The 16,644-nt window shown below is 46.9% G+C and overlaps 1 protein-coding gene across 3 annotated transcripts in view; it reads left to right on the top strand.

The window, feature by feature from the left end:
- Nucleotides 1–16,317, top strand: part of GNG4 (G protein subunit gamma 4) — a 69,373-nt gene extending 53,056 nt beyond the window's left edge. For all 3 annotated transcript variants that reach the window (XR_003509182.1, XM_027530620.1, XM_027530621.1), the window contains exon 4: nucleotides 12,461–16,317. Coding sequence is in view for 2 of the 3 variants with exons in the window: in XM_027530620.1 (XP_027386421.1) it covers nucleotides 12,461–12,589 (129 nt within the window). In the remaining variant the exon portion in view is untranslated. The remainder of the gene's footprint in view (nucleotides 1–12,460) is intronic.
- The last annotated feature ends 327 nt before the right edge of the window (nucleotides 16,318–16,644 follow it).

The following is a 16,644-nucleotide window of genomic DNA, read 5'->3' as shown; positions in this document are numbered from 1 at the left end:
CCCCCATCCCTGGGATTCTCCAGGCAAGAACACTGGAGTGGGTTGCCATTTCCTTCTCCAATGCATGAAAGTGAAAAGTGAAAGTGAAGTCGCTCAGTCGTGTCCGACTCTTCGCGACCCCATGGACTGCAGCCTACCAGGCTCCTCCATCCATGGAATTTTCCAGGCAAGAGTACTGGAGTGGGGTGCCATTGCCTTCTCCCTACTAGATGCTATTTGTGGCCTAGGACCCAATGATTGAGAATTTCCAATATTGATCTAGTCAATACACAACATTTGCTGGAAACCACTAGAAGCCAAATGTCTGCTGTATCAGAATACCGTGGACTTCAGTGACTCAAACAGTAGAAATTCATTGTTCACAGCTCTGTAGGCTGGGAAGTCTGAGATCAAGGTACCAACAGTCAGGTGCTGGTGAGGCCTCTCTTCTAGGTTTACAAATGGCTACCCTCTTGCTGTGACCTCACATGGAAGGGAGGGAGAGAGAGACCTTTTCTCCTAAGAGCACTAATTTTATCACCTACCAGGGTTCTTGGCCTCTTTAATCAATAGAAATTGATCAGAGGCCAGACAAGAAATTCAAGCAAGGCTTTTCTGGGGCTCCTGCTGCAGCTGGTGGTGGGGGTCTGGAGGAAAGAAGTAACAGGTTTCCTTGCTTCCTCACTCTCCTAGGCAGGGCAAGCCGGCTCCTTATATGGGGTGAGGGGTGGAGCCAGAGGGGTGGTTTAGGAGGTTTGCCCACTGTGTTGGTGCTGTTGTGTGCAAGGGGCATGCGCAGTACCCAGCTTTTGCTCCCAACACCCTGTTTTTGCTCCCAGCTCTTCTGGAGCAGCAGTTGGGTTTTGGTCTTTTCCTATCTTGTGTCCATAATTTGCCCCAGCTGTACATTGTAGCACAGTTATTTTTAGTCCCTTATAGTTTCTTTGTATTTCGGTGCTCAAGGAGACCAGGTGCAAATATTGCAGCAAAGGGTCCCAGGTCCCAGCCCATCTCAGTTCCATTCATGAAGTTTCAACTGTCAGGACCTAATTACCTACCAAAGACCCCATCTCCATGGCACTGGAGATTTTGGTTTCACTTATAAACTTAGGGGGTGGTGGGAGGACACACACATTCAGCCTATAGCATAATTACTTGGAAGTATCTCAAGAATGCCCTTAAAAACTGGTGTTAGGACTTCCCTGGAAGTCCAGTGGTTAAGACTGCGCTTCCAGTGCAGGAGGTCCAGGTTCAATCCCTGGTTGGGAGAAGGCAATGGCACCCCACCCATGCCTCAGGGACAAAAAAAATCCAAAGCCTAAAACAGAAGCAATATTGTAACAAATTCAATAAAGTCTTTAAAAATAATAAGTATTAGTCACTCAGTCCTGTCTGACTCTTTGTGACCTGATGAACTCTAGGCTCCTCTGTCCATGGGATTTTCCAGGCAAGAACACTGGAATGGGTTGCCATTTCCTTCTCCAGGGGATCTTCCTGACCCGGATATCAAACCCCAGTCTCCCACCTTGCAGGCAGATTCTTTAAAAAACAAAGCAAAACTGGTGTGTTAATCTCAAATAATATCCCACATTAGAAGAAAGAAAAAAAAAAATTCACAAGGATTCACCCTGTAGCTCTTGCTCAGAATTCAGAGGTGAGGCATAGATGTAATATCCTCGGGTTTTTATTAGGGATACATGGCATATGATTTCTTCTGTTGGTACTTGTACCAGGTTTGACCTGGTAAAAGGTATCGTTGCACAGTGGGGGATGCAACCTGGCTGTACTCTTGACTCTGATCCCGCTTTCTTTTCTTGGCGGGGAAGGGAGGAGCAGACAGAGCCATCAAGAATGCCTGTGATCTATTCCAAGTAGTATTGTTAAATAGACCAGGATTGCTGAAAAATAGCTGTGAGTTGCTGTCCTTTAGATACTTAGATGCAAAGGGTAAATGCAGTGGGTGTCACAGCCAGAATAGTAATTATGTCATCTGTCTTGTCCTGGAATGTGACTTAGTAATTGCAACATTTTCTCCCCATCATTGACGCTTGTAATTATAGTGCAACAAATGGGATTATGTGCTAACTTGAGCTGTTTTAATCACCTCTTTTACTCTGAAATGTAATGGTAAAATTCCACAGTTGTTCCCTAGCTCCCAATTCTTTTCTCTTTTCAACATCTGTTATCCTGTAACTCTTAACACTTCAGTACTAAGGAGAGGAGGCAGAGATGCTCTGGGCATTTTGTAACAGCGGATTTAAAGGCAAAGCAGACTTCAGGCTTGATAAAACATAAACAGTAACGGAGTCTTAAATTTCAGAATAAAGATTTCTCTTAGAAAGTAAATTGTCTATTTTATGTTTCAAAGATGGCAGATGTTTCTAGGATATGGTGAAGTCTGCATGCAATATTTTGTATACACTGAAGGAAACTTTGAACCATAAAAATCAATCTAAGGCTGATTAAGGAAACCCTCCCTTTCAATCTAAGGAGTGGATTTTTAGTTTAATTAATGCCGGGCTACTAAACTGGGTGTTAGGGTGTCACCTTTCCTCTGGAAGGCTCATTAAGATGATCATTACATGTGTGTATCTTCAGATCCCATTACAGCAAGCTTCAGGGGTTATCCAAGATACTTTGGTTATACAGGAGTAAAGGGACCTTGGACACTGCATGAAATAAAGCTGATGGCGAAGGTGGGAAAAGGTGGAAAACTCCTTTTATTGTAAAATGACTTAATTTGCTCATACTGTGCTGTAGGATGTTCTCAATAATTTGAGTGCATCTATAAAGCTAATACTGTGTGGAGCCGACCCAGATCCACACAAAACTGGGTGCTGACCACTTGGTACCAGTACTAACAATTCTGGTTCATTCTTGTAGTACAGGTGCTCCAGATGGAACTCTGCAATCCAGAGGTGTGTACATATAACTAAGCAAACACATCTGTGACCCTGAAACAGCAAAAGGAGGCATTCTAAGAACAGCTTGTTTTCTTGAAAGAAAAATTGTGGCATCAAGCACAGTATCACCTTTGATATGATAGAAAAAGCCCTAGGTTGGACCTGCTTAGAGCTAATGAGGCCACATGTTAATGGCATGGTTGTAGACCCGGGGCTGTGAGGGGAGCAAATATACAACCGTGAGACCAGAAGGAGACCAGTCTTAACTCACCTCCACAGTTCAGTTCAGTTCAGTTTAGTCGCTCAGTCGTGTCCGACTCTTTGCGACCCCACGAATCGCAGCACGGCAGGCCTCCCTGTCCATCACCAACTCCTGGAGTTCACCCAGACTCACGCCCATCAAGTCAGTGATGCCATCCAGCCATCTCATCCTCTGTCGGTCCCCTTCTCCTTCTGCCCCCAATCCCTCCCAGCATCAGGGTCTTTTCCAATGAGTCAACTCTTCGCATGAGGTGGCCAAAGTATTGGAGTTTCAGCTTTAGCATCATTCCTTCCAAAGAACACCCAGGGCTGATCTCCTTCAGAATGGACTCGTTGGAAGGGACTCTCAGGAGTCTTCTCCAACATCACAGTTCAAAAGCATCAATTCTTCGGCATCTTTTCAAGAAAATTAGAGATACCAAGGGAACATTTCATGCAAAGATGGGCTCGATAAAGGACAGAAATGGTATGGACCTAACAGAAGCAGAAGATATTAAGAAGAGGTGGCAAGAATACACAGAAGAACTATACAAAAAAGATCTTCATGACCAAGATAATCACGATGGTGTGATCACTCACCTAGAGCCAGACATCCTGGAATGTGAAGTCAAGTGGGCCTTAGAAAGCATCACTATGAACAAAGCTAATGGAGGTGATGGAATTCCAGTTGAGCTATTTCAAATCCTGAAAGATGATGCTGGGAAAGTACTGCACTCAATATGCCAGCAAATTTGGAAAACTCAGCAGTGGCCACAGGACTGGAAAAGGGCAGTTTTCATTCCAATCCCAAAGAAAGGCAATGCCAAAGAATGCTCAAACTACCACACCTCCGCAGGGCGACCCCTAAAGCCCCATTTTTTGAACCCCTCCTCCCATGCTTTGGCCGGATGGTTGAGGATGCAGCGCCCCCTTGCGGTGCGGTAGCTCTCAGAAAATTAGTCAAATCTGCCCACAATGAATGGATGTTGACAAGCATCTGAACAAGTAAACTGATCAAGAGGAAGGAAGCTGAAATAATATTTAGCAAACCAAAAAGCCAAAAAAAAAAAAAAGTGATGATATTTAGTAAACCAAAAACCAAAAAATACCTGCTAATAATATTTGCAAACTTCAGACCAGCTGGATCCTGTTGTTAGGAGGTAAACTGAAGAACATTAAAATTTTTTTATTTAATTTGGACACAGGTGGAGTCGAAGCTGGCAATGCTAAACCAAAGGTAGTTAGCACCATCAGTTGACAGGCAGAGGGCAAGGTGTTTGTAGAAAGATGCTGAAGCAAAGCACTATTTGACAGGTTTAGCTTAAGCAGTTGCATTAGGTGGGAAAGCCTGGCTGGCTGTTTGTGGTGGTCTTAAGTTTCACCTTTTCAAATTCTCTGGCTTAGGCGTTGGTTTAAAAAGAATGTGCTGTGCTCAGTTATGTCCAACTCTTTGGGACACTGTGGACTGTAGCCCGCCTGGCTCCTCTAGTCCATGGGATATTCCAAGCAAGAATACTGGAGTGGGTTGCCATTTTCCTCCTCCAGGGGATCTTTCCAACCCAGGGATTGAACCTGGGTCTCTTGTATCTCCTGCCTTGGCAGGCAGATTCTTGACCACTAACACCACCTGGGAAACCCTTAGTTTAAAAAGGCTGCTACTAAGGAATTAGAGGCAACCCAGTGTAATAGCATCCTTGTTGATACACGAACAGCATGCAGGTCACAGCCTAGAGGAAGGAGTCTCAGAGCAACATTGGAGCATCCATCCAAGCCAGGGCAAAGGAAGAGGAAGCCAGTCCCAGCTGCTGACACTCAACTGTTATGGTTTTCTTGGCAAGATTGTCCATGGGGGGCTGCCCTGGTGGTCCAGCGGTTAAGATCCGATGCTGACAGTGCTGTGGGTTCGGGTTCAATCCCTGATCAGAGAACTAAGATCCCACATGCCGTGCAGCATGACCAAAAGATTATTTTTAAATTGTCCCTGGATTAAACAAATGACCTAAGAAATTTTAGTTGCAGGACTTCTCCTTCTGGTCACATGAGTTCCCAGGTAGCTGGTCTACAAAAAGAGTGTGCTGGCCCAGCAGACAAGAACTTTCCAGGCCACCTTCCAGGTACAGTTTTCATGAACAATTAATCAGGCAGCTACTGTAGTGTTTAGCTTCTGTAGCCAGACCGCTTCACTTCAATTCTGGTCTCTCTCTTACCGGTTGTATGAACTTGGACAGATTTCTTAACTTTCATGCCTTAGTTTCGTCATCTGTGAAGTGACTTTGCTGCTGCTGCTGCTGCTGCTAGGTCACTTCAGTCGTGTCCAACTCTGTGCGACCCCATAGATGGCAGCCCACCAGGCTCCTCCGTCCCTGGGATTCTCCAGGCAAGAATACTGGAGTGGGTTGCCATTTCCTTCTCCAATGCATGAAAGTGAAAGTGAAGTCGCTCAGTCGTGTCCTACTCCTAGGGACCCCATGGACTGCAGCCCACAAGGCTCCTCTGTCCATGGGATTTTCCAGGCAAGAATACTGGAGTTGGGTTGCCATTGCCTTCTCCCACAATAAACCGTAATTGTGTAAAATAACCTAATTTGTATACTTTTCCTAAGTAAAGTCTACATTACCCTCTCCTTATCTCACTTTTTTCTTCCTAAGCAACCTGACCCCTACCCCAAATACAGGTGTCAGATTCCTAAAAAGCCTGGAGGAAAGCTATGAAAAAATCAGGAGGCATGCAGGTTTGTGGAAGAAACCAGCCAACCGGTTCAGAGAAATACTTTCACTGCCAGTTTTATGGTCCAAAATGCAGAGTGAGAAGCGATTACATCTCAGGAAAATTCCCAGGGCGGCGAGGAGTTGGCTGAGATGCAATACCCATAAAGTCCTCTGTGGCTGAGAGAAGAAAAGGGTAGGAACCTTCGGCCTGGGCAGAATCTTCATTCCGTCCCCAGCGAGGAAATCAGGTGCTTCCACCTTCCGTGCTGCCCCCTGGTGGCAGCAAGAGCAAGCCTGGATGCTCGCTCTCCCGGCGCTCGCTCTCCCGGCGCACGCTCTCCCGGATGTCAGTTTTTGGAACCAAGTACAAAATCTTTGGGTGGCCCTCCAGCACTGCTGTTCTGTCTGTCTGCGGTCGGGGAGCCAGGGAGGGGCTGCGCTCCTAGGACGAGGCCAGCCTCTGGATCCGGTTTGCTGCGTTTGGCCAGGTCCTCATTGTGAGCCTTGCGGATGTGGCGGTACAGGTCCCCTGACTGCGTGTAGCTGCGCAGGCAGTAGCGGCATCGTAGGGTCGCTCCCGCGTGTGCACTGTGGCGTGACACCGCAGTGTGTAAGAGCATGAGAAGGTCTTCCCACATGTCTTGCAAGTAGGAACATCCTCAGTAAAACCCCCAAAGCTTCCTGGGGCTGTTTCATACTCAGAAGGCAAGTAGAGTGGCTCATGCAGGGCGGGTGGAGCAGGCAGGGGCGAGGTCACCAGTCCTCGATGGTACTGCCCTGGACCTGGCAGGAACTGGTAGGGTAGGTGCGGATCTGGCGGCAGGAAGTGGTCACTGGGCCCCACCTCCTCCAATCCTGCTGCCCGTGGCTCCTCAAAGGCCTCTGGCTGGGGGGGCTGGCCACCATACATGGCTCCTCCAGGAGGGAAGAGTCCCTGACAATAGTATTTAGAAGAATTAAATGAGGCCAGATATATAATGGGGCTTCCCTGGTGGCTCAGTTCAGTTCAGTCACTCAGTCATGTCTGACTCTTTGCGACCCCATGGACTGCAGCACACCAGACTTCCCTGTCCACCAGCACACCAGACTTCCCTGTCCACCACCAACTCCCGGAGCTTACTCAAACTCATGTCCATCGAGTCGGTGATGCCATCCAACCATCTCATCCTCTGTCATCTCCTTCTCCTCCTGCCTCCAATCTTTCCCAGCATCAGGGTCTTTTCCAATGAGTCAGTTTTTTGCATCAGGTGGCCAAAGTATTGGAGCTTCAGCTTCAGCATCAGTCCTTCCAATGAATATTCAGGACTAATATCTTTTAGGATTGATTGGTTTGATCTCCTTGTAGTCCAAGGGACTCTCAAGAGTCTTCTCCGACACCACAGTTCAAAAGTATCAATTCTTCGGTGCTCAGCTTCCTTTGTGGTCCAACTCTCACATCCATACATGACTACTGGAAAAGCCATAGCTTTGGCTCAGCGGTAAAGAATCTGCCTGCCAAGGCAGGAGATGCAAGAGACGTGAGTTCGATCACTGGATCAGGAAGATCCCCTGGAGGAGGAAATGGCAACCCACTCCAAACTGCCGAGGTCCAGCCCCGGCTGATCCAGGGAATTTGAAGGGGAGACGGCTTCGGCGAGTTCACTGGCTTTATTTAAATATTCATCAAGGATATAAAGAGTAATAGAATGAGGATAGCTCAGTAGAAAAATTCAGCGGAGAAAAGAGGCTGAGTAGCTTGGTTTACGCGGAAAATCAATATAACCTGTGACATCAGGTTAGCTCTGACCACTGAGGCCACAGTCGCCCTCTCGAATAGTGGAAGTGCCCCACCTTAGGCACCTTCTTGAGTGGGTCTTAGAAGCCCAGGCAAATAAATGGTCGCAGAGGACCTCCACGCTCCAGATGGAGACTCAGCCAGAATGTGAAAGAAAGAATGACGTGGGGAGACCAAGCTTCGGTGAGCAAGGCCCATAACTTTATTTTCAACAGGGGCTTTTATACCCTAAGTTGCATGTAGAGGATAATAGGGGATGTGAAATCATGCAAAGTCAGCAGTCTTTGATCCTTATCGAAACCAGGATTTCTTTCCTGCAAATTTATCGTATACAAATGGTTTAGGTGATTTACATCATCTTCTGGCCAGAAGGTCTATTAACATTTTATGACTCTGACAAAGGTTTGTCAACTGTAAGACTTATTTTCTCTAAGAGTAATTATTTTAAGGTTTGGCGCCATCCTCCAAAGGTGTTAGATAAAGTTGCATTCCTATAGGGCAGAAGTGCAGTGGGTTTACAACAAAGGAAAGAATTTATTACTTTAAGGGTCTAAAGTTGCTAACACCAAGGCCACTACTTATTTTTACTACATACCAACTGAATTAATTAATACACATTCAAGGATACAATACGGGGGATGTGGAAACTTGGCAGCAAGCATTGGCTCATCAATGAAATCTTTTACTAGTTTTATTCTGACAGTTTCTAACTCTCTGAGAGGCTCTAAGCTATTTGAATATCTTAAGCTTCCCATGCCTCTCATGGCTGGGAGACTGTAAACAATCATATGACTAGCTTTAGGAGTCCGGGTAAACTTGTCAGGCAAGTTAGAGAGCTATCTGAGGGGTTTGGATTTAAACACTCCTAATGCCCAGGAACTTTATTAACTGGAACTGTAAATTAACTCTTTTTAGAGAGAGCGAGATGGTGATGGGGGACAGCCCCGGTAAAGTCAGAGGTGAGAGCACAAAGCAGTAAAGTAGGCAGACTCTGGTTTTTGGGGGTAGATGCTCGAGAATATCCAGGGGGACTCCTGAGGCTCGATCCCGCCTTTGCGTATGCCGAGCCTCCTTCCTCATGACCTTTGCCACGGGCAGAGCTCCTCACGCCGGCTCCTGGCACCAAACTTCTTGCCTGGAGAGTTCCATAGGCAGAGAAGTCTGGCAGGCTACAGTCCACGGGGTCGCAAAGAGTTGGGCACGACTGAGCATGCACACACACACAAGACATATGACAATGTGTTTAGCTCCAGGGCTTGGTGCATATGAATAACAAGGACTCGGTTCATGCCAACTATTATTTTGATTAATGATTTTATACGGTTGTCTCTTGGATTTGTTTAATATGGATCTGCCACAAGATATGAGCCATTCTTGGCTTGCCAGAAAATCACGTCTCGGGGATCAGTTGGCTGGAACCAGCCTCTGGATAAAAGGGGCAGGTTCACCAGGGTAACTGTCCCCATGTGGAACTGGATGGGGTGGGGAACTCAGACACCCCTGTCTGCGTAGCCCTGCAGAGGTGTGCAGCTGTGCTTCTGTGATGTTTTAGTGCACCCTGATTATTTTAGTAATGTTACAATTTTTGAGTCTTCTCAGACCCCTGGAAAGCAAAAGTCTTGCCTTATTTTTTCCCCTATATCCTCTCAATTAGCTGAAAGATTGACACACAGCTTCCTAGATGAAATTGTAAGATTTATAGAGAATTCAGAATGAATGGAAGCATGTCCTTGTCCCCAAAAGTGAAATAGATGGGAAAAAGGAAAACTAGAGATAGGGGATGATGATAAGACTTTAAAAATATATATTTATTTATTTATATTTGGCTGTCCCGGATCTTAGTTGTGGCATTTGAACTCCTAGTTGCAGCGTGTGGGATCTAGTTCCCTGCCCGGGGATCAAACCTGACCCCCTGTATTGGGAGCATGGAGTTTTAGCCAGTGGACCCGCAGGGAAGTCCCAAGACTTTCTTAAATGAAGCATCTGGAAGAACTCACTGAAGTTAGAGCTAAGAGGACCTGGCTCTTAGGGAGGAAGACAGATGCTCGAACATCGCCACCTTCTTGCGCGTGCTGGCCTGGGCAGTGGTGAAGACCGGTTCACAGTGGTTGTGGCAGGAACCGTTGGGTGAATTCTGTGGTCATCCTAACACAGCGGCCATGGAGAAGACCCCTTGCCTCTGTGGGCTGAAGGAGATGCCTGGAGTAGAGAGGAGGGGACTGCGACCCAGGCAGTCAGGGGAGAGCCCTTGGCTTTGGTTCAGAAGGTGACAAGCCTGATGCCAGGCTCAGGCTCCACACCCAAGCACTCACGGTGTGATTCTGGTTTTTTGTATGTCTATCGAGTTTTTTTAAAAAAATACATTTATTTGTTTGGCTGCACCAGGTCTTTGCTGTGGCACGCAGGATCTTTTAGTGGTGGCACATGACTCTGATAGTAGTTGCAGTGTGTGGAATTAAGTTCCCTGCCCGGGAATCAAACCCAGGCCCCCTGCATTGGGACCATGGAGCCTTAGCCACTGGGCCACCAGCAGAGTCCCTCCCTCACACCTTTGTGGGCTCCAGAGTCAGCTTCCCTGCTCCTGTTCTCTAGCCCCTCGTGGAGGCCTCATAGGTCCCCTGCAGGCCTATATGTGTGGCCTCCACCTCACCTGGGAGATTCCTGTATGGGTGTCCTGTAAATCACTGCAAACTTCATTCTCATTCAACCCAACATCCATTTTATTTAGGCTCTACAGCACTGCGGTGGTGCTATCAGAGCTAAAACTACAGACCGTTTAGAGTAAACAGGATCTTGGAGATAGCTAACTCTCCCAATGTTATAAATGAGGAAGCTAAAGCTCAGAGAAGTTGAGTGACTTACCTAGAGTCGCACAGTCACCTTGGGACTAAGATGGACAGGGAAGCCTGATGCTCCATCCCACACTCCCAACAAATGTAGACTTTGTCTGGATTTAGGTGGACTCATAGGCTCAACTTTTAGTTGTTTCATCAGAAGGAAAAATGTATTACATATCTCCACTAAAATTATTTGTTGTATTCTAGCCACTGCTGAAATAGGTAAATCTAGGCTGGAAATTACAAGATTTTCTATAAAATTTTGGAAGATGGGCCAGTTTCTTTTTTAAGTTTTGAGCCTTGTGGCATTGTTTTTGTTTTGTTTTTAATATTTATTCGTTTGGCTGTACCAGGTCTTAGTTGTGGCATGCGAGACTTTTGTTAATAGTTGCAGCAGGTGAACTCTTAGTTGCAGCATGTACGATCTAGTTCCTTGATCGGTGATTGAACCCAGGCCCCCTGCATTGGGAATGCGGAGTCTTAGCCACTGGGCCACTAGGGAAGTACCAACAGCCAATTTTTAACACCTGGTTGGAAGGTGTATGGCTTGTGTGTCCTGGGGGCCTTCAAACATTTTTCTTTCACCTGCAGCGTGTTTGTCATTCTGGGGGAGATTTAGACACTAATTGCATGAAAAGGATTCCTTTTGACTGCCATATACTTCCTGCAGCCTGTGGCCTCTAATAGGCGCTTACAGGCAGAACAAGCCAACCGGCAGGATGATTCAATACGCAGACCAGTCATTTGCTGGACTCGTGACCTAGACCACGGGCCAATGAGCTGCCCTTCCTCCTCTTAGCAAACGCTTCCCAGCGCCTTGCTCCTCCCACCTGCTTCTCCCCTGGAGCTCCTGGAGATTACCTGCAAGGTAATTGGATCCACAGCTGCCAAGTGTCAACAGGCTTCAGAGAAGCCTGAAAGGAAAATCAAAGAGGTTTCTGGTCAGGAGCAACTCTCTCCTCAGAGAGAGTTGGCCTTCCGAGTTCACTGTGGGCTTGTTGTGTGTAGCTTATGTGTGTGTGTGTTCTCTGTAATGTGCTTATGATCTGTGTTCTCCTGGGGAGGATCAAGAGCCTGGGTTGGTCATGAGAGTGGATTGCAGTAAAACAATAACACTAATAATAATAATTACAATCACCAGGGCCAGAAATTGGCTTTATCTGTCTAGAGGTCGTTTTACAGAGTCATTGGTGAGGCTCCTGGCCTGGAACCGTCACTCATCACTCAGTTCCGAGTAGGACTAGATATCTAGACCCTCCTGATGGTGCCTCATACCTCTGCTGGTATTGATCTACACTTCCACTGGGTGGCACCTCTTTCTGTCACCTAGTCCAAGCTCGTCCTGCTTGACCCATGACAGGCCACTAAGTCGAGAGACGAGCTCTCGGGGCAAAGAAGACTGACTTTATTTGGAGAGCCAGCAGATGGACTGGTGTCCCAAAGAACCATCTTCTCTGGATTAGAACTCGGGTTTCTTTTATACTAAAGGAGGAGAGAGGGTGGCTGGTTATTACAAATTTCTTGGTATTGGAATCCTTTGTTCTCACAGCTATCCGCATAGCTCTGGTCACAATATTCCCATAAACCTCCAACAAGATAAATGCTCTTCTCTGTTCTGCAACTTTCTATCTCTCTGTGAATGGAAAAGTGTTATACTTTTAAAGGTCAGAGCCTTGAGAATGGGGTCTCCTGTATATTTCAGGAGGAGCATTCTTTTATGAAAGATGCAGAGCCTGCATGACAAAGCACAGATAACACGGCACAAGGGTTAGAGCTAAAGGAATAGATCCAATATGGAGTCAGGCTTGTTCTTCTCTATTACATTTCCTTGGAGGCAACTTTCAAAACCCGTCTCTGGATTTGCACAAGCCCTCTCTCCAGGCCGCGGAATGCCTTGTCATCGGCAGTGCATGCAGCACAGCCTATCCTCAGGCTTGTCCACTTTCCAGACCGACACCTCTGCCTTGGACCCACCGTGAACTGGCCTCTAACCCTGCACTTGTGCTGTGTACCCCCCAGGTCTCCCAGGCAGCGGCGGACCTCCTGGCCTACTGTGAAGCTCATGTGAGGGAGGACCCTCTCATCATCCCAGTGCCTGCGTCAGAAAACCCCTTCAGAGAGAAGAAGTTCTTTTGTACCATCCTCTGACTCCATTTGTTGTGAAAATGTCTCCTTTTCTGTCTCTAAAATCCCTGGTAGAGACCGCGCATGCTCTTAGCTTTAGGGAGCTCTGCCCACACTCACCCCTGCCCAACCAGCGTTACCCCGCTGCCTGTCTTTTCATTGGTTTTCTTCCTTGTCTGCAGTTTCACCTTTTCTTTTCATGTTTCTGTTATTTTCATTATTAGTAAAGAAAATACACCTTTTTTATAGCCAAATAACAAATGTGCCAAGTTAAAAATAAGTATGGGTGTAAGGGCTTAAACTTTTTAAACATCAGTTCCCAAGTTTACTTACATCAAGTTTATACATTTCAGTGGATAATTTATTGAGAAGAGAAGAGGTACTCAACAAGCCCCCCATTTACCATCATTCAGTATCAAATTAGAGCATTTTGACCAACTGAAGTCCGTGGGTAAAGGTTCCATCTCTCTTCCTGGAGAAAGTTCTGGAAGTTTTCTATTTCCTGCTTTTCCATAATCCTGTTTAAAAAAGAAAGAACCCACATCACTGGATGGTTTTCTAAATAGGGTCATCCGGGGGCCCTGTGACTCAACCCCAGATGGGGGGCCCAGACCCCTGTTTCCCACTGATTGTCCTTGATTCCCTTTGTAGGTGGTCCTTCTGCAAATGCAGGTGGTGGGTAGATATTGGAGTGAGCTTAACTGTAAATGTGGCCCCATCACTTCTCTTTACGTGCTCCAGCCAAGCAGGCCAGGGGCATGTTTCTTCTCTCCAAATACCACTTCATCCTGCTTCCTCCTATTCTGGCTCCTGCCCTGCAGGGGCTGCATTAATACGGCCTGTTCTGGGCACAGCACTGGGCCCTGCAGGATTTCACTAGGGTGGCCCCTGCCCCAGAGGAGCGAGTCAGGGGGAGCAACTCACCATGTAGCCTCCACTGATCGAAGCATTCACATGTATCCACTTACTTAATCCTCCAACAACATACATCTGTTCTAAAAAGAGGAAAACTGAGGCACAGAGAGACCATGTAGTTTCCCCAAGCTATAGATAGTAAGCCAGAAGGCTGGGACCTGAGTGCAGACAGTCCAACTCCTAAGCCCCTGAGTTCCACTGTCTTCCAGCCCTACCTGTTTGCGGGTAGGTAGGTAGACCTGAAAACAGCTTGAGCCGTGTGCCACGAAGCACCATTGCTGGGGTCTGCTCAGCAGCACACTTCTCTTCCCATCTTCCCTGGGAGCAGACGTGTCAGTCCCATATTCTGGCAGCTTATGGAAAATGATATGTGTCTACCCACGTGGAAGGCTTGACAGCTTTTGATTTTTCTGAGACAAACTTGCAGGTTCCACCTAAGACAAACTCCTATCACTCCAATAAAGGAAGGGAGTAAACCACAGGGTAGAGAGCGAATGCTCTGTCCAAGTTTGCCCTGTTCCATTTGTTTGGAAATTTCCTCCCACCCTGGCTCTGGCAGTGGCTACACTGAGTAATTCTAGGCAAGCCACTGTATGCCTGGAGCGTTCCAGTCTGCAGATTGTGGATAGTGGGCAGTTACTCCTCCTGTCCATCATAAAGGAGATCAGTCCTGGGTGTTCACTGGAAGGACTGATATTGAAGCTGAAACTCCAGTAGTTTGGCCACCTGATGCGAAGAGCTGACTGATTTGAGAAGACCCTGATGCTGGGAAAGATTGAAGGAGGGAGGAGAAGGGGACGACAGAGATTGAGATGGTTGGATGGCATCACCAACTCGATGGACATGAGTTTGAGTAAACTCCGGGAGTTGGTGATGGACAGGGAGGCCTGGCATGCTGCGAGTCATGGAGTCACAAAGAGTTGGACACAACTGAGCAACTGAACTGAACTCCTCCTGTCTTTGCTCTAAGATAGGGGGAGGTGCTACATAGATGAAAGCTCTGATTATCATTTAAAACAAGTAAATTTACTGAATGCCAGGATATAGTATAGGGATCTAGAATGCGTGACTTCAAAGATCCATGGTTTAGTTGGAAGAATCATATAAAATCACCCGCAAAAAAGGCAATATAATTTTCAGATCAATTAGTGACTTGCTACCCTTGTGAATGATTTTAGTACATTTTTATTCTTTGCTTGTTTTGTTGAAATCAATTCTTCCTTTCATGAAAGCTCCCTGACAATACCAGTGTTGTTAGGAAGCTGTGTGCTCAAACTATAGCATAATTGTATGCTGTCTGTGATAATATGACTTCCAGTCTCCCTCTATTTTGGTTTATGACCAGGATCTCTTTATCCTGTGGTCCATGTCAACATCATTAACTTGATCAAGCAAGCACAATCCATAAAAGCACATCAGAGAGACTGGGACAGTGGGACAACACAGAAACCAGCTAAACCAGGTCAAGAGAGAACTAGTGCACTCCTGGACTTCACCAGACTTTCTTCCTTTTGTTTTCGCTTTCACCATCCCTCCATGTTCTCTTCCCTCTCCTCCTGTCTGCCTTGCATCCCTCCAGGAAATGCTTTTTGTCTCTCACTACACCTTTGCCTTTCAAACCTACAGCATTTTGTGTGGCTTGCCCCTTCTAATGTATCCCTGAACTCAGTGTTGCCCGTAAAGGCAAACTCATGCACATGGGCTGTGAGACGCACAAGTGTGTGGATAAGACCCTCCCCCGGCAGAAGTAGGGATCCGATGAAGCTGCCTGGAGTGAGCAGTTTTCATGTGGTGTTTCCAGCTTGACTGTCCAACACCTGACCCGTTTCCTGAAGGGGGAAATCATGAAATCACCCCATATAAACAAATGTAGTGGGATGCAGCGCCTCCAGCACCATGGATGCTGAAATGGGAACGCCTTCCCTGTCTCAGGTGCACCCCCTTCTCCAGCACCAGACTGACCAGGCAGTGACCAGTGACCTAGGGTGGACTCCTTGGACACCCATGCTTAGGACTGTGAGTTTGGTGCAAGTGACACAGAAATTAAGGGATGCTGAGATTCATTTCATGGGCGCCGTGATGGCCCAGGGCTGGCAGTGGCCCATCGTGAAGGTTTCCGAGACTAGCAGGCCAGGGGTGGCGCCCACTGGTGGTGGTGTCTAGGGATGACAGAGTCCTGAGCAGATTGTTTCTGCTTCATTCCTTGGCCCCACTGGGCTGTCGCGGCCCCCACCTGTCTTCCTAACTCTCCTTTCTAGCTTTCTGTCAGTTCGGTGAGCATTCAAGCTCCATCCAATAAATTCCTCATTCTTCTGTGAAATAGCCTGGGTTAAGTGTACTTATCATATGACCTAAAGACTCCATTCCTAGGTGTCTACCCAAAAGAAATGTGTATGTATATTCACCAAGAGAAATGTACTAGAAAATTCAGAGAAGCACTGTTCATAATAACCCCAAACTGGAAAGTACCCACATGCCCATGTTGAACGGATAGACAAGTTATAGTCTATTCACACAATGAAGCCCCACACAGCAAGGAGAAGCGACACTCGTGCAGACACGCAGACAGCACTGTGAGTCTCACAAGAGGAGGCAAAGCCGTACCGTATAGTTCTGTTTACATCAAGTGAGAAACCCGGCAAAGCTGTTCGCAAGTAGTTATGTAAGTTACTCTTAGATGGGCACAAGGGTGTTCCTTGGATGTTCTGTTCCTTGATCCGGTTGCTGGTCACTTGGGCATGTCTATTTTGTGAAAATTCTTTGAGCTGTACACTTGTGGTTTGTGCCCTTTTCTGTATGTATGTTGTACTTCAATAAAAAGTGTGCTTAGCAATTGAGAATCCCATGGTTATTTCCCGTCCCCCCGACCCCGACTTTTTTTTTGACAGCTCAACTTTTTACTCCCCTTTAGGGGTAACATCGTTAGTGGGACATTTAAGTATGTGATAACATTCTGAAATACAAAGTACTTGTAATCCACAGCTCTCTGGACAGAGAGTAGCTCCCAGAGTATTGCAGACAGAGCCTATGAATGGGGCGTGTGGATGCCATGTGTGGAATCTGTGTTGTTGGGAGGACAGTGAGGAATCCTCCTGGGATTTCCCTCTTGGCTCAGCCTCTCTGTCAGCGAGGCTGATGACTTCCTCTCAGCCTCTCCTGGCTTC

The sequence above is a fragment of the Bos indicus x Bos taurus genome, chromosome 28, assembly GCF_003369695.1.
Source record: "Bos indicus x Bos taurus breed Angus x Brahman F1 hybrid chromosome 28, Bos_hybrid_MaternalHap_v2.0, whole genome shotgun sequence".
Lineage (NCBI taxonomy): Eukaryota > Metazoa > Chordata > Mammalia > Artiodactyla > Bovidae > Bos > Bos indicus x Bos taurus.
Note: the sequence above shows the minus strand (reverse complement) of the source record. Positions and strands in the feature narration are given on the sequence as shown.